The sequence below is a fragment of the Vulpes vulpes genome, chromosome 3 (assembly GCF_048418805.1).
Source record: "Vulpes vulpes isolate BD-2025 chromosome 3, VulVul3, whole genome shotgun sequence".
In the NCBI taxonomy this organism is placed as follows: Eukaryota; Metazoa; Chordata; class Mammalia; order Carnivora; family Canidae; genus Vulpes; species Vulpes vulpes.
In genome coordinates, this window is record NC_132782.1 from 108277784 (window position 1) to 108300061 (window position 22278).

The 22278-nt window shown below is 50.0% G+C and overlaps 2 protein-coding genes across 8 annotated transcripts in view; one reads left to right on the top strand and one right to left on the bottom strand.

The window, feature by feature from the left end:
* Nucleotides 1-10418, bottom strand: part of PMM2 (phosphomannomutase 2) — a 24324-nt gene extending 13906 nt beyond the window's left edge. For both annotated transcript variants that reach the window (XM_026003093.2, XM_026003092.2), the window contains exons 1-4: nucleotides 10307-10418; nucleotides 4084-4195; nucleotides 2136-2212; nucleotides 1371-1462 (exon numbers count right to left, since the gene is read on the bottom strand). In XM_026003093.2, coding sequence (XP_025858878.1) covers nucleotides 1371-1462; nucleotides 2136-2212; nucleotides 4084-4195; nucleotides 10307-10387 — 362 coding nt within the window. In that variant the 5' untranslated portion in view covers nucleotides 10388-10418. The remainder of the gene's footprint in view (nucleotides 1-1370; nucleotides 1463-2135; nucleotides 2213-4083; nucleotides 4196-10306) is intronic.
* Nucleotides 8327-16930, top strand: TMEM186 (transmembrane protein 186). 6 transcript variants are annotated; one of them, XM_072753885.1, is made up of 5 exons: nucleotides 8327-8457; nucleotides 8997-9205; nucleotides 10238-11177; nucleotides 11314-12975; nucleotides 14328-16930. In XM_072753885.1, the coding sequence occupies exons 4-5, from the start codon at nucleotides 12931-12933 to the stop codon at nucleotides 14961-14963; spliced, it is 681 nt and encodes a 226-aa protein (XP_072609986.1). In that variant the 5' UTR covers nucleotides 8327-8457; nucleotides 8997-9205; nucleotides 10238-11177; nucleotides 11314-12930; the 3' UTR covers nucleotides 14964-16930. The 6 variants fall into 6 exon arrangements, with proteins under 6 accessions (XP_072609986.1, XP_072609987.1, XP_025858880.1 ...); XM_072753886.1 differs by lacking the exons at nucleotides 8327-8457; nucleotides 8997-9205 and adding exons at nucleotides 9794-9870; nucleotides 10001-10056; XM_026003095.2 differs by lacking the exons at nucleotides 8327-8457; nucleotides 8997-9205 and having other exon boundaries at nucleotides 10521-10992.
* Nucleotides 16931-22278: the final 5348 nt, after the last annotated feature.

Here is a 22278-nt window from a genome sequence, read left to right on the forward strand (position 1 = left end):
CTCAAGGACGCAGTATCACTCTCATTTCCAAGGGAGGCTGCTGCATTTTAGAAAGGGTTCTATTCTCAAAAACCAGGGCTAAGGCAGTTTATCAAGTGTTCAATTCCTCCCTGAAGATCTGGACTCACCTGAAGCCTTGCTGCCCCTGTGTGACCTACATGGGTGTTCAGTGAGGGCTGCTAAGAGGTGTGCAAAAGTGCTGATCCAGCTGGGTCTCAGCTCTGCCTCCCGAATTTGGGGGGGGGGGTGTCTCATGCTAACGTGAAATTAAAGCTCTACACACCGGTCTCCCTTACTAGGATGATAATCTCTTTGAGGAAGGGATAGACTCAGACTTTAAAAAATTTTTTTTAGCCTCCGTTCATGCTTAACCCAAAGAAAAGACTGAATTGGATGGGGGTGGAAGACACTATGTTTTCACTTTTTCCCGTGGGGACTTCCCGACATATGTAAGAAGTATACAGCCAAGGATAATGAACCCCCACCTGCAGCCAGGACTGACTCCGGGTCTAGCCTGTCTCATCTGTAGCTCCCACATTTGAGATTTGAAAACGGATGCCCCTGACCCCAAGTGGAGGTTCTGGTAGTCTTGAGCAGTCTCGAGAATGTACGTCCTGAAATTCAGCTGCCACTTAAAACATATTTCTTCCCTCCTCTTTAAGGTGTTACATGTTAAGGGGCAGAAAACGGAGAAGAAAATGAAAGCATTTCCAAGTAGCCACCTGTAACCTCACCACCGGGAAATAGCCACTGTTAGAGCTCACGGGTTCATCTGCCTATCTTTAGACCGTGGGCACGAACGCACATTATTGTTGTTCATACGTTAAAATGGGAATCGACAGCGAGAGGTGGGTCCCCAAATCAGATGCTTACGGAGGTCAGAACAAGGGGGGGGGGCTGGGAAAGATGGGGGGAGTGGGGGTGGGGGCGTGCACCGCTTAGCTGACTACTGCCGTGTTGAACGCGCATCGAGCTGCCAGATCAGAGGCTACTGAAGCCAGAAGTGCAGGTACTCTACAGGGTGAAACCAGACTTTCAAAGGAAGCGATTAATGCAGATTTTATTTCGCACCGTGGGCCCAGCAAACAGGGCCGCGCATGGGCCTCCTGGCGGGCTCCTGGGTCTGGGGCTCATGCTGCTTTTCACGCTGCTGTTTTATAGGCCTTCCCCCGGACCCACAGCCTCCGAAAGCGTCTGGTTTCCGACTCCCATCATGTGGAAATGCCATCACTTACGTGATCATTTTCCACTAGAAGGTTTCCAGGAATTCCTCACTAAGCACGGGGCCCAGGATTTACACTAGCACCAAGCCAGCGAATGACACTACGCTACCTGCTGGTGCTGCGTCTTGGCTAAAGGCAAAAACCCACCTCTTCTTCGGGAGTTTAATTTTCGCAATGTAGCTCAGGCAGTAGTTGATTAAATCTTGGATTAGGGCCTCACCCAGGTGACCTTGAATGTTCTAGACAAAGAAAATACGGGGGTTACTTGATTCAGGGGGAGGCGTTTTCAGAATAACTTTAGAGCAAAGCCAGGTCTTCAGCCACTATTGGCCGAGGGTCACCCGGCTGCTGTGGCGGCCAGGGTGACATGCCCCACTCCCTTTCTCCTTTTCCTGCTTGAAAACAGAAGACAAACCACAAAGGGCTTTCATTAAAGCATTTTCTGCTTCATTACTCAAGATTTTTGTGCTCATTATCTTTCAAATACTTCATGAAAGGCCCAAAGAGTTTATTATTGCTGCTTTTATTCAATTAAAACATCTACAGAAGCTGACAGAAAATGTATTTGTTCCACTTAGGCTTTCTCTCATGTCTGAGTAGAATGATCTTATTACTAATGAGACTCACACAGCACCTCTTAAAAATGCTTGTTGCGAGGCAGCCTGCCCTAGTCTCTACCAGCATAAGAGAAATATCAGATTAAGTATCCTTAAAAAAACAGTTACAAAAATTTGACAATTTGGAAAATGCGATAGTCACATGGTTCGACATTCAAGATGTAAAAAAAAGAATACAGGGTGGAGATTCACTCCTTCCCCTGCTCCTCACCTCCCAGAAGCATCCAATGTCAAATATCTTTTTAGAAAACATTTTAACAATAGTATATAGTCCTCTGGATACTTGAGAGCCTACCTGTTTACACAAGAGTTTCCCATCTTTGTACGCTACCAGGCCATTTTCGGGAAACACATAATCATATTTTTTAACCACTGCAACCAAAACAAAACAAAAGTTAGTGTGTGAGGAACTGCAGCCAGAGCTTCTATTTCTGGATTAACACGCATCACCAATAACATTGCTGAACTCCAGTAAGAACTGTGAAGTATCTTGTCTTAACAGATTGGGAGAGTAGGACAAGCACCTTAAAATATATAGATATATATTTTAAAGACTCTTAACTACAAGTGTGCAAGGTGGTGGCCAGGCTGCAAAATGGAGACTTGGTGGCAGGCCCCTCACGTCTCTGCCTTCAGCCCCCTGCACCTGGAGAGGATGATGGGAGCTAAGGATGGCCCCCCCAGCCTCCCTGCGGGTCCGCCTCACCAGGGCAGCACTGAGAATGCACAGGTTCCCAGGCTTTCTGAATCAGAACATGCAGGGGATAGGCTAAAAATAAAAACCTAAAAAAAGATTCTTTTTTTAAAAATTAAAAACAAGGTCTTTAGGTGATTCTTACATGTAGCCAGATTTGGAGCCCACTCACATGAATCTAAATGGGTTCCCAAATATCAGTTGCTTGCGAAAATGCAGATTCCCAGGTTCCCTGTGTTGGGTGGGGCCCTCACATCTGGATTTTCACAAGTTCCTCAGGTGATTCTGATACAGCTGGGTCTTCTACTTTCTTCTAGCTCGTGAACAGTTTTGTTGTTTTGACTTACAGTCTTTGAAATCTACAGATAATGCCCTACCCTGACATAAAACCTCTCTGAGCCTCTGGTTAAAAATATGACCAGAGGCAGAAGGGGCTGTCGGGTCCTAGTAACAGGATTTCCAGGGCTTAGGACCCAGGATTTCCAGGGCTTAACATGCCCCATTATGTTGTTTCTAGTGTTTCTGAGTATCTTCAAGGAAGATTAAGTGTGAGCAGAACAAAGAGTTTTAAAGAGAATGTATTGATTGTACTCAGAGTAACTAATCCAATAAAAACAGCTTACCCAGATCTGGACTGTAAGATATTATAGTTAAAACACCGGTTCTCTACTGGGGGTGATTTCGTTACCCCAGAGAACACATGGCAAAGTCTGGGGACATTTCTGGTTGTCACACGGCAGGGGAGGTGCTCCTGGCATCACGTGGGTGGAGGCCAGGGTGCTGCTGAACATCCTACAGTAGGGAGAACTGCCTCCGACGACAGAGAACGATCTGGCCCAAAACGTCAACAGTGTCCACAAGAATGATCAACTCATCTACGCTCCACCCTCCAGTGCTTACAGGCCAGAAACCCTGGAGGCACAAGAGAAGCAATCCATAGTCTGTGTAGTTTCAAGAAAAACGGGTAACCAGACAGTTTCCAACAAGCAGAGTGCGGTGCTGGCAAGACTGTGCATTACAAGGTCCTGGGTGGAGCTGCTAAAACATGATTCCCAGGCCTTGGAGACCTCAGAATCTGCAGCAAAGGGGTCCTGTGCTGGGGATTCTGGTTTAATAGGTAGGGGACCAGCCCGGGTGACTCCTGGTTAGGGAATTCTGGGAAATACTGTGTTAGGGCAATGGAGAGGAGGCCCCTAGACCCGGAGTGCACCTCCACCCCTGGATGAGGATGGTCAAGAGATGGGGCCTGAGCTGAGCTAGGAGAGTGGATGGGGCAACAGGAAGTATTCCAGGCGGTGACACACACACTCAAACTTCTGGGGGACCCTGGCTGTGTGTCTGAGTACCAAGTGGTTCACCACCAACTCCAGAAAGTTACCTCTAAGATTAAGAACAGAGGAAAGAGAAAGCAGAGAGAATGTCTACCCAAACCAGGGAGCAGGAAGCCTGCCACACGGGAGGAGGGCTCAGGGCGGCCCATGATCCTTAATGGCCACAGGCCCTACTGTCCTCACAGGAAGCTGTAATCAACAACATAGAGTTTACTTACCATCATTTCCCAGCTGCTCCTGCACTTTCTCAAAGTCTGACCCGCCTACTACTCCAATTTTGATCCTCTGCCTCAAGTTTTGTAGAAAGCCATCCATTTCTTCGGTGATTTTCTACAAAAAGGAACGTAAAAAATCCTGAGCTGTAAAGTAACCAGGAGACTAAAACTGTAATAGTGACACAACCTTGACTTTCACGCGTGCCAGTTCAGGCCCTAGATCCGTAGTAGGTTCAAATATTATAGTTGTCATTTGGGGACATCAACTTTTTACTAGTAGAAAATGTGTTAAATTTTATTTACCTAGCTTAAAACACGCAATCTATTAACAGCTGTTGTGTGTTGTTCCTCTCCATGTTCATATACCTGCCCAAATGCACAAAAATATAAATAGGTCTTATTTCCTGAAACACAAGTGGCCTCATTCCATGTCTTGAGCAGTGAGCTGTGGTGACCATTCTATGCCGATACACACACATCTGGAGCATTCCTCTCAAATGCTATGCTGTATTCCACTTACAGATTTAAGTTGCTGATTTTATTTTATTTTTTAAAAATATTTTATTTATTTATTCATGGGGGCGGGGCAGAGACACAGGCAGAGGGAGAAGCAGGCTCCTTGTGGGGAGCCGACGCAGGACTCTATCCCAGGACCCTGGGATCATGACCTGAGCCAAAGGCGGACCCTCAACCACTGAGTCACCCAGGCGTTGTCACTTTTTTTTTTTTTTTAAGATTTGACAGAGTGGGAGCAAGCAGCAGACTCCTCACTGAGCAGGGTCAATTTTGAATGAATTGACTTTTTTTTTTTAAAGATTTTATTTATTAATGAGAGAGAGAGGCAGAGACACAGGCAGAGGGAGAAGCAAGTTCCCTGTAGGGAGCCTGATGGGGGACTCAATCCCAGGACTCCAAGATCACGCCTTAGGCCAAAGGCAGACGCTTAACCACTCAGCCACCCAGGGATCCCCAAGTTGCTGATTTTTTTTAGGGGGAGGGGCGGGGTGGGGTGGGGGTGTCCAGAGAGGGGGCGGGGTTCGGCGGCTACCGGGCGGGGGCGCCTTGGCCTGGGAGGGAGGGGCGATGGACTTGCCCAAGTTGCTGATTTTAAAACAAAATAATGTGATAAGTTTAAAGAGGACGTTCAGAATTGATTTGTTATAATCATACAAAACTGGGACGCCTGGGTGTCTCAGTTAAGCGTTTGGGTTTGGCTCAGGTCATGATCTCCGGGTCCTGGGACCGAGCCCATGTTGGGTTCTTTGTTCAGCGGGGAGTCAGCTTCTCCCTCTCCCTCTGTGCTCTTTCTCCAATAAATAACCTTAAAAAAGAATTAATCATTCAAAACTAAAAATAAGTAAGTACAAGAGTAAGATCACTAGATTTTTTTTTTAGCCTCTCATAAAAGGAAAGCTCCTATCTATCAATAGTGGTCTCAATGGTATAATTTTACGCTAAAGCCCAAACTGTGCACTAATTCAAAAGAAATTATGAACATGACAAGATATCCCTGTATTAATCCCAGTTTGTTTTTTACGGTTATTTTGTTACTTTTAGCAATGTGAATTATACATTCACATGGGGAATACTTAATCTTTTTTTTAAAGATTTATTTATTCATTTACTTATTCATTTATTTACTTATTTATTCATTCATTCATTTATTTATTTATGATAGACATAGAGAGAGAGAGAGAAGCAGAGACACAGGAAGGAGAAGCAGGCTCCATGCCGGGAGCCGACGCGGGACTTGATCCCGGGTCCCCAGGTTGGCACTCTGGGCCAAAGGCAGGCACTAAACCACTGAGCCACCCAGGGATCCGCGCCCCCGCCCACCCTTTTTTTGAGAGAGAGAATCTTAAGTAGGCTCCATGCCCGGTGCATAGCCCGAGGCAGGGCTTGATCTCACAACCCTGAATGATCTGAGCTAAAATCAAGAGTAGGATACTTACCTGACTGAGCCACCCAGATGCCCTACTTTATTAATATTTTTAGAGTAAACTCTACCCTTAACATGGGGCTTGAACTTATGACCCCGAGATCAAGAGTCACATGCTCCACTGACTGAGCCAGCCAGGTGGCCCTCACACGAGGTATCTTTAGAAATGAAGTGAGCAGAAATTAAAAACAAAAACACAACTTCAATATGTAAACATCTAGAGTGCAATCTTCTCTTCTTAAAAAAAAAAAAACTGTTTTAGAGTAACACAAACAGAATAAAACTGCACAAAAAGGCTTATAACAGAGCAATCTTTTCTACATCTTCCAGTGGAATCTTGACCTAGTAGATAAAATCTAGGAGTGCACCAGCAGCCTCTATGAATCAATGACCGTGAAAATGGGTCCCAGAGGCCCCCGAGTGGCTTACTCACACCTGACGTCAGGATGGCCGGATGCGGGGAAGACTCCTGACGTTAGAATGGCCGGAAGTGGGGAAGAGTCTCTGGATTGCAAAACACTAAAAATGCAATACTTCCATTTTCAAGCAGAACCCAAAGCTGCAATTTATCTTTTTTTTTTTTTTTTTTTAAGATTTTCTATTTATTTATTCATGAGACACACAGAGAGAGGCAGAGACACAGGCAGAGGGAGAAGCAAGCTCCATGCAGGGAGCCCAATGTGGGACTTGATCCCAGGACCCACGATGATGACCTGAGCCAAAGGTAGATGCTCAACCGCTGAGCCACTGAGGCATCCCTGCAATTTATTTCATCTGAACCCCTGTGCACTGATGAGCTCTGTGGTATTGTGACCATCAGACGCGTCTGCAATGTGTGTGGGTCAGAAGGCACCTCTTCATTTCCAAGTGGCAGCAAAAACTTTTTTTTTTAATTAATTAATTTATTTATGATAGTCACGAGAGAGAGAGAGAGGCAGAGACATAGGCAGAGGGAAAAGCAGGCTCCATGCACTGGGAGCCCGACGTGGGATTCCATCCCGGGTCTCCAGGATCGCGCCCTGGGCCAAAGGCAGGCGCCAAACCGCTGTGCCACCCAGGGATCCCGGCAGCAAAAACTTTTTGACAGGAAATAAGACCCAGCTGCTTGTGAGCACAACAGAGCATCTAAACTACCCACTGCAGGGAGATCTTTAGAGCAAAACAGTCACACATCAAAGTTGTTTTGACAGTCCCAAACAACTCCTGTGTTGGTAATCACAAGGAGTTCTTTATAAAGCATCCTGGACAAAAAGAGAAATGAAAGTTCCACAAACTTGAAACTGAGGTCAAAGAATGTTAAAAATTCACCTTCTGAAGGTGAATTTCAGCCTTTTACAGAAAAATGTTTGCCAACTGCTGAACTGGGGCATTAAATCATATGTAGGAATGGATGACAATCTCTGTCAGTGGTGATAATGGCACTACAGTCATCATGATGCCTTCAAGAAATGCAGGCTCAAATACTCAGGGGTGAAGCACCATGATGACCATGGCTTTGGAAGCGATACAGTGGAAGAAAAAGGTGGAGAGAAAGTTAATGTCATTTGTTACTGCATTTAAGTGGGGGCGATACGGTTGTTCTGCATACTACGTTCTCCATGATTCTGTACTTCTGACATTTTTAAACATTTTTATTTATTTTAGTTTTTTAAGATTTTATTTTCAAGTGATCTCTACACCCAACACACGGCTCCAACTTACGATCCTGAGATCAAGAGTCACATGCTCTATTGGGTGATCTAGACAGGCGCCCCTGTGTGTTTGAATTTTTTATGACATAAAGCTAAAAACAATTCACTCAAGCTTTATGACTGCTTCTTTTCGCAGCCTTTTGTTCTAAGTCTCAACAGCTTTTTGGAGGGAATGGCATTTCTTAGGAAAAGTACTCGGCACAAGAATATTCTACTAAAATAGTGAGATGTGTGAAGCTGTGGACTCTGTTCTACTTGTATTTTACCCCTGTTTATACTGTATCGTGTTTCAGCACCTGCAAGATAACCCATTCTTCCGCTTCCGGATTGTAATATGCTTATCAGTGTTTGAGAACATATGTATTGGGGGGTGAGGGGGAAAGGTTGTGTAATGAATAGCCCTGTTGCTAAAATAATTTTATTTTTTACCTGGAACACCCAGAACACAGAAACAATCTCCTTTCTTTAAGTTAGACTTTTTTTTTTTTCAGTATTAAAATTGTTTGCTGCAAAGAATATCATGTTTCAAATGTGTTAAGGAAATGCGTCACAGGTTTCTTTGCTATTTCATACTTCCTGCTTATCTATCCCGATTCCCTCTGGGAGACCTAAGCACCTTCCGGAAATGGCATAACCAGCAGCCAGCGCAGCTTCCATCTGAGAGCGGTGGCAGATAATGGCCAACTTAGCAAACAACAACGCCCAGTGGCCCAAAGGCTTGTACCAGATGGGCTGTGAGAAATCAAGGTCAGTTTCACAGAGTCTCGGGTTCCTTATGTTTAAAAGGGTAAAGGAGACTAATCTGTGGGATGAAAGAAGGAGAATGGGTGAGAAGGTCCAATGGTGTCAAGTAAAAAGGTCTGGAATGTGAACCCTAGACCATTACAGCCCATGGGCCAAAGTGAGCAGCTGTTTGTTTTTATAACAAATAAATCAGGGGGATCCCTGGGTGGTGCAGCAGTTGAGCGTCTGCCTTCAGCCCAGGGCATGGTCCTGGAGTCCTGGGATCGAGTCCCACGTTGGGCTCCCTGCATGGAGGGAGCAGGCTGCAAGCAGGCTGCATGGAGCCTGCTTCTCCCTCTGCCCGTGTCTCTGCCTCTCCTCTCTCATGAATAAATAAATAAAATCTTTAAAAAAGATTTTTTCAAGTCCTGATGTGGGACTTGATCCTGGGACCCCAGGTTCAGGCCCTGGGCTGAAGGCAGGCGCCAAACCGCTAAGCCACCCAGGCATCCCTAAATAAAGTTCTTTTTTTTTTTTTTTTAATTTTTATTTATTTATGATAGTCACAGAGAGAGAGAGAGGCAGAGACACAGGCAGAGGGAGAAGCAGGCTCCAGGCACCGGGGGCCTGACGTGGGATTCGATCCCGGGTCTCCAGGATCGCGCCCTGGGCCAAAGGCAGGCGCTAAACCACTGCGCCACCCAGGGATCCCGAAGTTCTAACACATCCATGCTGTGTCTACATCAGGTCTACGGCTGCTTTTGCATTAAAGGTGAGCAGTTACTACAGACCACGTAGTCGGCAAACACAATAATTTTTTGCTATCTGGCCCTTCACAAACAAGGAATTGCTAACTCTGGCTCCAGATAGCCAAGGGCTTCTAACCTTCCACAGGTGCGAGCCGGCCAATGCCTCTGAAGCAGAAAAGGCCTTTGAATAACTTGCAGTTGAATGTGGTTAGGAGCGACACTGAACCTGTGGCTCAGGAAGGCCAAACGAAAAAAAAAAAAGGGAAGGCCAAACGAGGGCACCTGGGTGGCTCAGTGGTGGAGCGCCTGCCTCCAGCTCAGGTCCTGGGACGGAGTCCCGCATCGGCTTCCCCTGCAGGCAGCCTGCTTCTCCGTCTCTCTCATGAACGGATAAATAAAATCTTAAAGAGGAAAACGAAAGGCAAAGTGATGTCATGTAGTCACACGTATTTGGTGCAGAACCGTGTGGAGCACACCGGCGCCACCCTCTGGCCGAAATGAAGAGAGCGGGGAGAGGCTGCGAAGGCCGTGAGGTCACTCGGGTCGGGTCGCAGGTCTGCGGCTCAGGGACCAGCTCCCCCGCCAGGGCTGGTGTGAGCCTGAGCTTCGCCGCAAAGGTCGACCTCGGCCGAGACCCGGGCGTGGGAAGCCAGCTCCCGAGAGTCGAAGGAGGCTCTCAGCGGGCGGCGTGAGGAAAATCCAGGGCCCCTCCATCACCCGTGCCGGAGTGGGGTGGGGAAGGGTCGCGGCGGCGGCAGCGCTTACAGCCTACTGCGCCCAAGAGATTTTTCCTGAATTTATTCCATTTCATGCGACAGCCCCGCACGGCACCGGGAAGGTCCCCACGTGGAGCCGTGGATGCTGAGACTCAGAGGTTAAGCGACGTGCTGTCAACAGGGTCCAGCTCAGACAGCTCGCAGGCGACAGGGCTGAGGGCGGGACGCCGCTAGCGGCTGGGGGCGCTGACTTGGGTTCGAATGCAGCGCGAGCGGGGAGAGAGTCCGGAGCTGCCTTTTCCAACCCCATCCACTTTTTTTTTTTTTTTTGCATTCAAGGGCTTTCCGGCCCCCGTCCCGTGTCTCGGAGCACCCTGGGGCTCTGCACCCCGCCGGGCGCCGCCTCACCTGCCGCGGGGCCGTCAGCGTCCCGTCCACGTCGAAGAGGCACAGCGCCGAGCCGGACGCCGCCATGTCCCCGCCTTCCATCCGGGACTCCTCGGCAACCCGGAACTTCCGGGTTCGGCCCCTTCCTCCCCGCGCCGCGGGGCACGCTGGGAGGAGGAGGATTTTTTTTTTTTCTCCTCCCACAGTGCCGGGGACTCGCGCCGGAGAGCCTCTCGGAACCACAAATCCCAGGATGCAACGCGCGCCCACCCGGCGTCCTATTACGACCAAGCTAGGCGCCCTTAGACGTTCCGGGGCAACAGGAGGTTCACTTCCGGCGGCGTCCGCGCGGCCATGGTAAGAGGGCGCGTGGCGGGAACTGCGGGGGGGCGGTGCGCTCTTGGGTGGCGGGTGGCAGGGGGAGTCCTGGAGTTCTGATCCGGAGAGTCCGCGCGTGGGCGGGCTCCGGCGTGGGTTGAGGCTTGCCGCGCCCGCCCGCCCGTCTGCCTTCGAAAGCGCGTCTGGCTTGGGGAGGCAGCCCCGGGTGGGGAGCCGCGCACCGGCCGCAATCCTCGTGCGGTGGGTTGGCGCCTCCCGCCCCCGCCCTTCCCCAGCCGGGCCTGGAAGGCAGCGCTCCCCCTCAGCCGCCACGAGGATGCTCTCACCGGACGGAGAACCGAGGAGGCCTCACGACGGGTGTCGCAGAGGTTCGTTCGGGGAGGACGTTCCCACGGCCTTGTGCATCCGGGGCCCAGCCCGGAGTCGGCCCCCAGGTATTTGCCGGATGGACGCAGGCCCTGCCACCTCTCCTGTGCCTCTTGGAGCTGCCTGCGGAGAAGGGGGCCGGTCTGAGAGCCAGCCCCTGCCCCGCTCGCTGGCTGTGTGTCTTTGGGTAAACCTCTCACCTTCTCTGTGCCTAACCTCCTCTGGTAAAGTGGAAGTACCCTTGACCCGTGAACAATACGGGGTTGCATCCTGTGGGTCCACTTCTATGTGGATTGTTTTTTTTTTTTTTTTTTTTTTTTAAGATTTTAGTATTTATTCATGACCCAGAGAGAGAGAGAGGCAGAGACACAGGCAGAGGGAGAAGCAGGCTCCATGCAGGGAGGCCCGACGTGGGACTCGATCCCGGGACTCCAGGATCACGCCCTGAGCCGAAGGCGGCGCCAAACTGTTGAGCCACCCCGGCTGCCCGGATTGTTGAAAATAAATACATTGGAAGGAAGATATTTTGGAGATTTGCAGCAATTTGAAAAACCCGCCAGACCAACGGCATAGCCTAGAAACACTATAAAAATAAAAAGCTAGGTATGTCACAAGTGCCTAAAATACATGTAGATACTAGTTTGTTATTTGCTGCCATACAGTATGCACAAGTTTGTTATAAAAAGCACAGAGACACTTACAGACTGTGCACGGTATCACTCACAGTCGAGGAAAACAAACAGAGATGCAGTCGTAAATCCTGACTGCATAAAATTAAACGACACGACGCCCCGTTCTACTGTAATAATCCCACAGCCACCCCCCTGTTGGTGAGCTCAGGTGTCGTATGAGCTTAAAACGGTGTGCGCTGCTCATCGTCTCCTCGCAAGCAGTTTGTCGCCAATTTGAATGGCAGAAGTTATCCCGAGGTTCTCGTGTATTTTTCATGGTGTTTAGTGCAATACCGTAAACCTTGAATAACACCATGGACCCACACGAAACGCCGCTCATGATTCTGGAAGTGCTCCCAAGAAGCAGAGAAAAGTCGTGACGTTATAAGCAAAAGTCAAATTGCTCAATATGTACAGTAAATTAAAGTCTGAGGCTGCTGTTGCCCATCATTTCAAGATAAACAAATCCAGCTTAAGGGCCATTGTCAAAAAAGAAGAGGAAATCCGGGAAGCCGTCGAGAAAGCCATGCCTGCGGGCGTGAAAACCTTGCACTTTTTGCGAGACGCTTTTTTATCTCGTACTGAAAATGCTGCTTTTATGTGGGTGCAGGACTGCTATGAGAAAGGCATCCCTATAGACTCTAATATGATTCAAGAGAAAGCAAAGTCGCTGTATGACAACTTAAAGCAAGAGGAAAGTGAGGGAACTAAAGCTGGAGAGTTTAATGCCAGCAAAAGATGGTTTGATAATTTTAGAAAGAGGTTTGGCTTAAAAAATGTCCGGTAGCGGGAGAAGCAGCTTCTGCCAACCAAGAGGCCACCAATGAGTTCCCACCTCAAGAACCCATAGACCCCACGCCAGAGGGATTCACCGAGGGTGCCTCGGTGGAGATGAGAGCTTGTGGACCAGGGCCAGGTGAGGGGGGTGTAGAAGACGCAGGGGCGGAAAACAAGTTGACATCAGAAAACCTGGCAGAAGGGTTTCGATTATTCAAGACGGCTTTCGACTTCTTTTCTGACATGGACCCTTCTGTGATATGGGCACTGAGACTAAAGCAGATGGTGGAAGAGGGATTGGTACCCTATAGAATCATCTTTAGAGAAATGAAAAAGCAGAAAAGTCAGACGAGATTACAATGTATTTCTGTAAAGTTACCCCAAGTGTGCCTGCCTCTCCTGCCTGCCCTTCAGCCTCCTCCACCTGTCCCACCCCTGTGACCCCAGGGCCAGCCCCTCTGCCTCCTGGTCCTCAGCCTACTCAGTGGGGAGATGGTGAGGAGGATGAAGGCCTTCCCGCTTATCCGCTTCCACGTAGTAAGTAGTCCTCGTGCTGCACAGTTAAACTTGCTTATCCCGTGTGTGTCTTCACGTGAAAATCTAGTCCCTGTGTGGCAAGAACTTGTCCCCCCTGCCCCCCTATTCCTGGGTCTTCATCCTGTACAACATCATGTGCAAGACTCCTTTGGAAATGGGTAGCCTAGCCTCAGAGGCGAAGGTGAGTGGTATTTAATATAAAATTAACGTCGTGTCTTCTTATGGTTTGGTAACTTTGCTTTCAAAGATTTACATTGCCCTGACGCGTGCCCCTCACCCCCTCCCTCCTCCTGCCCCCCTCTCTCCCCTCCTATAATTGGAGAAAATGCATATCAGACTATCATCACAGCTAAGTGGTTTGTTTCTTTAAAGAACAGTGTTTCTGATACTGTATTATGAGTGACTGTAACCCTGTGTGCCATAAAACTTTTATAAGGATGATTCATTCATTAGTGTACAGGCGAGGCTCCTGGGAAACAGTATTATCGATTACACTAGGCTGCCATAAAGCAACCCTATTACTGCTTCTCTGTTACAATCCATGAATCATTGTCCTTACAAATAAATAGAAATCTCCCTTTCTTATTATCTTACTTTTTTTGTGTCTAGTGTTAGTAATGTGTATACTATCCACAGTGTCTTATATGTTGTGTATAAGACAACGTAGCTACTGATAGTTCATCTGGTAAACAAGGTAAACTTAATGGTGTTGATAATACAGTGAAGTACTGTAAAGGTACTTATGGTTTTGATTTTTGTGTGTTTTTTTTAAAGATTTTATATATTTTTTCATCAGAGACACAGGCAGAGACACAGGCAGAGGGAGAAGCAGGCTCCTTGCAGGGAGCCCGATGTGGGACTCGATCCCAGGACCCTGGGATCACTCCCTGAGCCGAAGGTAGACAATCAATGGCTGAGCCACCCAGGTGCCCTTCTCATGATTTTTAAAATTACATGCTTTTCTCTAGTTGACTTTATTGTAAAAATACAGTATAAAATACATGTAACAAAAAAATACGTGTTATTTGACTTACCAGTAAGACTCCTGGTCAACACTGTACTATTAGTAGTTGAGTTTTTGAGGAGTGGAAGGTTACATGTGGATTTTAGACTGCATGGGGGGCTGGTGTCCGAAAGCCCCTGCATTGTTCAAGGGTCAACTGTAGGGGCACCTGTCTGGCACCGCTTGGGTGAAGATCACACGAGCTTAAAGCATCTTTCCCTGTGTCTCTGGCAATAGTAGTAGCCTCACAGGATTGGCAGGAACCTCTAGGTAGGATGCTCTGCAGATGTTTTATGTTGCAATTCTCATGGTTGAGTTCTAAAAAAGCAACGGTCTCTCTCCCTTCCAGGCTGCCCTCCTCCGAGCTGTGCCACGGTTGCCAGGCCCAGGAGCTGCATGGCGAAGGCCTATCTGCGGGCTGTGGTGCCGCACCGGGCAGGATCCTGGGAGGTGGCTGGGGAGCAGGGCCCCCCTGAAGGAGAAGGCAGCAGGCACGGAGGCAGAGAAATTCCAGATCATCTACCGGTTTGATGCTATCAGAACCTTTGGGTACTTGTCCCGGCTGAAGGTGGCACAGACGGCGCTGACGCTGCTGGCCCTGCCGCCTGGCTTCTACTGGTACTCGCATGGCCTCATGACCCTCAGCTCCCTGTACTTTGCAGGCGGGATAGCTGGCTTTGCCCTAGCCATGCTCTGCTGGATGAGCCATTTCTTCCGGAGGCTGGTGGGCATCCTGTATGTGAACGAGGCGGGCACGGTGCTGCGGGTGGCCCACCTGACCTTCTGGGGCCGGCGGCAGGACACGGACTGGCCCGTGGCTGATGTGGTGCCCATGACAGAGACCAGCGACCGGCCCCAGGAGCTGTTTATGCGTATCCAGCAGTACAGTGGGAAGCAGACCTTCTACCTCACTCTGCGCTACGGACGTGTCTTGGACAGAGAGCGTTTCACACGGGTGTTTGGGACACTAGACACCCCCAAATGAGCTGCCCGGATCTCCAGCAGGACGGCTGAGGGTGTGGGTAAGGCCGAAGAACGGGGTCAGGCAGCTGAAGGCTTTGCCAGCGCCTCCAGGGCCTTGTTTCTGGGATGCGGAGGTTCATGGTGCAGGAACGAGTAGTCGGGTTTAGGAGAGGTCCTTAGTGCAAATTCATCCCACGCTTGCCTGGGACATGGAGCCAGGTCGTGGGAGAAGTTTCTGCTAACGGCCAGTTCTTGCAGGAAGCGGTGTCACGCAGTGAACCAGAAGGCGGGTAGGTGAGGCGGGGGCCCGGAGCTTGGGTGTGAGAACACTTGGGTGTTGTGAGCGCTCATCCCCCTGTCCCGGGGCAGGCTGTCGAGTCTGCATCCTTGAAAGGGAAAGGCTGCCTGTCTCACGGGCTGGGAGTCAGAGTACAGTCACTGTCAAGGTCGGTGTGGTGCCAGGCTTCCAGGCTGCTGGTGGGGATTTCCCCTCAGGGCTGGGAAGGAACTGCCGAGATGGTGACCGCACAGCCCCTGGGATGGGTGTCACCCTGTGAGCACGCCCCCCCCCCCCCCCACGCCTGGGGGCCCTCCTGTCACAGGCCTTTGCGGTCCGATAGACCAGACGAACCGTGTTCTGGTGCATTATGTTATAAACTGCAGCTTACTGTATGCGCTGCCCTTCCCTGCAGTCACTCCTACGTGTTATGCCCTCTGACGGAATAAAGCAGAAGGAGGACCTGATCTTTATACTTCGGCCACCCAGAAGTCAGTAACTAAATGTTTTGTTGTGTGGACGGACTTCCAGGCTTTTTTTATTGTGGTAAAATATGCGTAACGTAAATGTATCTATCCCCTTAACCACCTTTCAGCATACGGTTCAGTGGCGTTAAAGTACATAACGACGTGGTGCGGCCACCTCCTCTGTCCCATCTCCAGAACTCCCTCATCATCTCTTGGAGGAACTCTGTGCCCATTAAACATTGCTCCCCATTTCGCCCTCCGGCTAGCCCCTGTGACCACTCACCCGTTTTCTGTCTCTGGTTTGCTTATTCTGGGCGTTTCCTGTACATGGAATCCTACACTGTGTGGTCTTTTATGTCCAGCTTCCCTCGGCTGACCTGGCCTCATGGTGCATCCATGCCGTAGCGTGTAGGAGAACGTTGTCCCTTTCTGGGGCGAATGTATGTGTAGACTGTATTTTGTTTATCCATTGATGGACAATTTGGATTTTTTTTTAAAGATTTTATTTATTTATTCATGGGAGACACAGAGAGAGAGGCAGAGACACAGCAGGCAGAGGGAGAAGCAGGCTCCATGCAGGGAGCCCGATGTAGGACTTGATCCTGGGACCCCAGGATCAGGTCCCGGGCCAAAGGCGGCGCCAAACAGCTGAGCCACCCAGGCTGTCCTGGACATTTGGATTGTGAGTAACGTTCCTGTCAACACTGGTGGACAGAAATCTGAGTCCCTGCTTTCGGTTCCTTCAAGTGTGAGAAGTGCAATTATTGGATCATACAGGAACTCTAGGTTTAACTTTCCGAGGAGCTGCTGAACTTCCCCAGTGGCTGCGTGAATTTATGTCCCTCCAGCAATGCATGCGGGTTCCAGTTTCTCCAGGTCTGTCTTCTGGATGACAGCCATCCTCATGGGTGTGCAGCGGGGTCTCCCTGCACGGCCAGGCTTCCCTAAAAACAGCGATGTCCTGTCCCTGGAACCATTTGGGTTGTTTTGCTTCACGTAACATGTGACTGTCTTAGTTGTAAACCATTAAAAATATTTTGTCACAGGGGAAAAAACCTTGTAACTATGTGACATGCCTGCTGTGAACTAACCATGTTGTAGTAATCCCTTTGCAACACACACAAATGCAAATACAAGTCCTTCCCGTTGTGCACGTTGATACAGTGTTGAATGTCCATTAGATCTTTGTAGAATTGGGGAAAACAAGCAGCGTACCTTACCTGAAATAAAAGGTGCAGGTAATTATTTGAATTTTTTCATTTAAATAATCTACGTAGAAACAAATTCAGGAATTGCAAAATACTCCACGGAGTGGATGCGGCTGCTCCCTTAACCTTGACTATGTAAGTCGTTTCCATTTTCCCCCCATTGTTACAAAAGAATGTGGCCTATCATGGGGCGTCTGGGGGGCTCTGGGTTAAGCTCCCGATTTTGGCCCAGGTCATGATCTCAGGGTCGTGGGGTGGAGCCCGGGTCAGGCCTCACACTGGGCGTGGAGCCTGCCTGCTTCTCCTCTACCCTATTCCCCCACACACACTGCCCTCCCTCCCTAAAAAAAAAAAAAGTGGCATATCAAGTATATGAAGAGAGCCTTCTCCCTAGACACAACATGGCATTTTGAGAAAAGTCACTAACACGAAAGAAGTTAGGTTTCCGTAGTTAATTTATTCCATTTCACAGATGTGAGTAAAGCCCATAACACAAGACCGTCTGTTCCTGCAAGTTTCCAGATCAGCCCTTCATTCTGCACAAATCTCTCATGCCAGGCCCTGCTCAGTGCCGGCCATGAAGAGGGGGCTTTGGGGGAGTCTGGGGGAGGGAGGACGGACGTGAACCAGTGTATGGGGGACTTCGGTGACCGGGAGCTGTGGGGTGGGAGGCAGGGACAAGAGCAAGAGCCGGGTGTGCGTGCTGGGGGTGGGCCCGGATTTGATCCTAACACCTGGGGAAAGCCTGCAGGGTGAGAAAGGCAAGAACGGGGAGAGAAATTATGGGAGCTTTAATTTTTATTTATTTTTAAAGATTTTATTTTTTATTGGGGTGGGGGGGAAGAGGGAGAAGCAGGCTCCCTGCTGAGCAGGGAGCCCAATGTGGGGCTTGATTCCAGGACTGTGGGATCGTGAACTGAGCCGAAGGCAGACGCTTCCTTAATTGAGCCCCCCAGGTGCCCCGAAGAAGAATCAGCACTTGGTAATTTGTACTCCGTTGTAGTAAAGATGCAGATGTGAGGTCGGAGGTTCATGGATTTGATTCCAGTGGTTGGAGACCCTAGTCTGGGGAGTGTGTGGTTGTGTTCCTCAGGTGTCTGGGGACATTGGGCACCCACCCACCCACCCACTATCTGGTTTTCCCAGATGCAAGGGCTCTGCATGCAGAAGAACACTCGTGGAGCCCTGACCCAGAGCCTGGGCGTCCTGGGGGGCCTTGACCCCTTTCGGGAGCAGCAGCTCACTCTTCAGGGGAAACGGAATGTGGTTCCGTTGCCTTCTTGTTTGGGGCTGACTCAAAATACGACCAGAAGCTGGCCACCTCTCACCTGTACACCCATGCCGTTCTGATCCACATCGCCCTCACGTCTTTGGGTTGTTGCACCCTGCTGCCTCCATGATCCTTCCCCTTCTAGAGTCTGTTCTCACAGCGGCCAAAGTGATCCTGTGTGTGTGTGTGTGTGTGTGTGTGTGTGTGTGTTTCAGCGTTTATTTATTTTATTTAGAGATTGAGGAAGTGTGAGCAGGAGGAGAGGGAGAGACAATCTCCAAGCAGATTCCCCACTGAGTATGGTGCCCCAGTGCAGAGCTCCATCTCAGGACCCTGAGATCACCAAAGTGATCCTAAAAAAAAAAAAAAAAAAAAATCACTGCTGTAAAAACCGAAGTCCTGGGGCGCCTGGGTGACTCAGCTGGTGAAGCGTCTGCCTTCGTCTCAGGTCATGATCTCAGGGTCCCAGGATCCAGCCCCTCGTCTTTGGGCTCCCTGCGCAGCAGGGAGGGGCTGCTTCCTCCTCTCCCTCTCCCTTTGTTGCTCCCCCTGCTTGTGCTCTCATTGTTTCTCTCTGTGTGTGGCAAATAAACAAGGTCTTTAAAAAAACACAAAAACCCAAAACTGAAGTCCTTACCATGGCCAACAAGGTCTAACGTGGTCTGGTCCCACCTGTACCCCAGCTGTCTTCCCTTCTCCACGACTCTGCCCTTGACCACGTCCAGGCAGAGACAGTCTCTCTGCCTAGATGTCCGCATAGAACTCTGTCTCTCCAGTTTCTTCCCCGGTGTAAGGGGGCTTATTATTCATACTCAAGACGTTGTAGTGAAGATTTCGTTGTACAGAGAAGTCTGTTATATAGCAGTTCCGTGTGGCTGTGGGTTTTTTTCCATATGGTTCCCTCACCTGCTTGCCAGCTCCTTCCGTGACTGTGAACCCCCTTCCCCAAAGATAGTCTTTACCTATCAAAAGTCTTAAAAGGTATTAATGATTGGACTCGGACCTCATTAAAGACAGGAGTGAACTTGGATAACCCCTGGGGCTGGTCTAGCTGTAGCTAGCGACTGCGTGAACCTCGGCCCTGGAGATTCTAGTTCTGTCTGGATGGGTCCCCAGAATCTGTCTTTCTGACAAGTGTGAAGCCGATTCTGAAGTGCAGCCAGGCTGGGAATTTCAGAAATAGACCATCAGGGCAGAAAACAGAGTCAACTCCTGCCTTCGGGGACCTTGTGTTCCTGGGCCAACTTTTTTTTTTTCCCCCAAAGAAGTGGTTCTCAGCTCTTGGCTCCGCGTGCAGAATCACCTGGAGAGCTTTTTAAAAATATCCTTGCAGGGCAGCCTGGGTGCCTTAGTGGTTTGGCGCTGCCTTCGGCCTGGGGCCTGGTCCTGGGGTCCCGGGATCAAGTCCCACATCGGGCTCCCTGCGTGGAGCCTGCTTCTTCCTCTGCCTGTGTCTCTGCCTCTCTCTCTCTCTCTCTCTCTCATGAATAAATAAATCTTAAAAAAAAAAAAATCCTTGTGCGGGCCCGTGACCAGGCATTGCCATTGTCAGGGCTCCCCTGGCGATTCCCACGTGTGGCCTGGGTTGACCAGCGCTGCCCTGGAGCGTCGTCGCCCCACTGGAGGTGGGAGCCCCGTTCTCACCAGCCTTGGCCCCAAAGATCCTGGGTTTCCATGTGTGGTCTGCTCGCACAGGACCAGCAGAGGGCACACACGGCAAAGGCATCGCTCCATCCCCTTGCTCAGGAGCTGGCGGCCCAGACCCCTGGGCACCTCCACCACCGTGGGGCTCCTGCAGCACACGGGCGGCCGAACCCTGGAGCCGTTCAAACTCCCCCGAATCGACACCGGCAAAGTCAACGAAACCCACCGGTCCCTGCCCCTGCGCACTCTAGTAGATGCCAGGCTATCTGTATTTTTTTTTTAAGATTTTATTTATTTATTCATGAGAGACACACAGAGAGAGGCAGAGACACAGGTGGAGGGAGAAGCAGGCTCCATGCAGGGAGCCCGATGTGGGACTTGATCCCGGGACTCCAAGATCAGGCCCTGGGCCGAAGGCTGCACTGAACTGCCAAGCCACCCGGGCTGTCCGGGTATCTGTATTTTTATGCTTCCCAGGTAATTCCAAGGCACCCCAACTTTTGAGAATCACTGAGATTTATTTACCCTTCCTGAAAGCCACACAGCAGATGATAAAGCAGCTTCTCAGGAGATGCAAGGGGTCCTTTGATTCAGGTGGTGGATATATTGGTGATTCCCCCACTTAGATGACAATTCCAAAATAGTGATCTAATAGAAATACCCAAGTGGGGCGCCCGGGTGGCTCAGTCAGTTAAGCGTCTGCCTTCAGCTCAGGTCATGATCCCGGGGTCCTGGGATGGAGCCCCAGTCGGGCTCCCTGCTCAGCAGGGAGCCTGCTTCTCCCTCTCCTCCCTCCTCGTGCTCTCTCTCACTAGCTCGGTTGCTAAGTTGGTCTTAAATAAATAAGTACTTAAAAAAAACCCAATCCTCATAGGAGGATGCTCACTGAATGTCTCTAATAGCAAAACAAACGAATAGCAATGACAAAAGTGGAAGTAAACTGAGTTTTTGTTAGTAGGCAGCATGGGTGAATAAGTGTTGGTGGAGCCATGGGGTGGAATATTACACAGCCCTTAAAAAGGGTGAGGTTGAGGGGCGCCCTGGCGGCTCAGTCCGTTAAGTGTCCAACTCTTGGTTTCGGCTCAGGTTGTGATCTCCAGGTCATGGGATGGAGCCCCGAGATAGCCCCGAGATAGAGCCTGAGTGTCTCTCTCCTGCTGCCCCTCCCCACCACGTGCACACGCTCTCTCTAAAATAAATAAATACGTCTAAAAAAAAATGGGTTGAACTCTATCTGTTGATGCGGAAAGATAACCAAGCGTAGGGTAGTGATTAGTGGACAAACAAGTCACAGGACAGTATAGTTTTGTGTGGTCTTATTTTTGTGTTTGTACAAACCCCGTAGATTCTAATTGGTTCACAGTGGTTACGGACGGGGGTGGGGGGGGTGGACGGGTTGGAGGGAAGGCCTCCACGGTCAACTTTATAACCTAATACTGGTTTTACGTTTTCATGAGGAGCGTGTTGTCCATCTTAACAAATGAAGAAACATGCAGTGAAAGACAAAGATCCCTTTCACGTCAACTTTCAGGGTGAAGAGAAAAGTTTCTCTACTACGAATTCCCATCCTGGCCTTGGAAGCTGAGCTGACATTGGGAAGCATTCAGTCTTGGAGACTGGGTGACAGTCATGTCTTTCCCTTCTAGAGTGGTTTTCCTGCCTGTCTGCTGAGACCCCCTGGACTTTGGGCGGCTCCGGGCCCTGGGCTGCAGGGCAGGGGGTGGACTGCACCATGCCACTGTCCGTATGGCACTTGCTATGGACCCAAAGGTCTATAGGCCCCCGGAAAATTCATATGTTGAAACCATAACTCAAAAAAAAAGGAGGGGGATCCCTGGGTGGCTCAGCGGTTTAGCGCCACCTTTGGCCCAGGGCGTGATCCTGGAGTCTCAGGATTGAGTCCCGCATCGGGCTCCCTGTAGGGAGCCTGCTTCTCCCTCTGCCTGTGTCTCTCATGAATAAATAAATAAAATCTTTAAAAAATTAAAAAAAGAAACCATAATTCCCAGTGAGAGGGGGTTTGGAGGTGGGACCTTAGGGAGGTGACTAGGGGCCCCATGATGGGCTTAGGGCCCTTACAGGGGCTCTCTGTCTCTGCCCCCCCAGGAAGGCCATGTGAGGACGTAGCGAGGAAGACGTCCTCACTGAGAACCTGACCATGGCCCTCCGGCCTCCGGAACCATGAGAAATACATGTTCACCGTAGACAGCCGCCAGCCTCTGGGGTGGGGGGGCCCTCGGAGGGCAAGCCGGCCTACTGACCCTCAAACTGGCCCCGGGCAGTCAGGGGCTCCTCCCCGTCCCCTGGCCTTGGTGTGTGTGTCAGCGTCGCTTGACTTCTGTGTTTCCGGAGCCGCCCGAGGACACAGCCCTGACCCATCACCAGCGGCCACCACTAACCTGGTTACGGCCCCGCATCAGCTCTTCAGGTTCTGGCAGGCGGGTGTGGGACGCATCCCTCCTGCAGCCGCC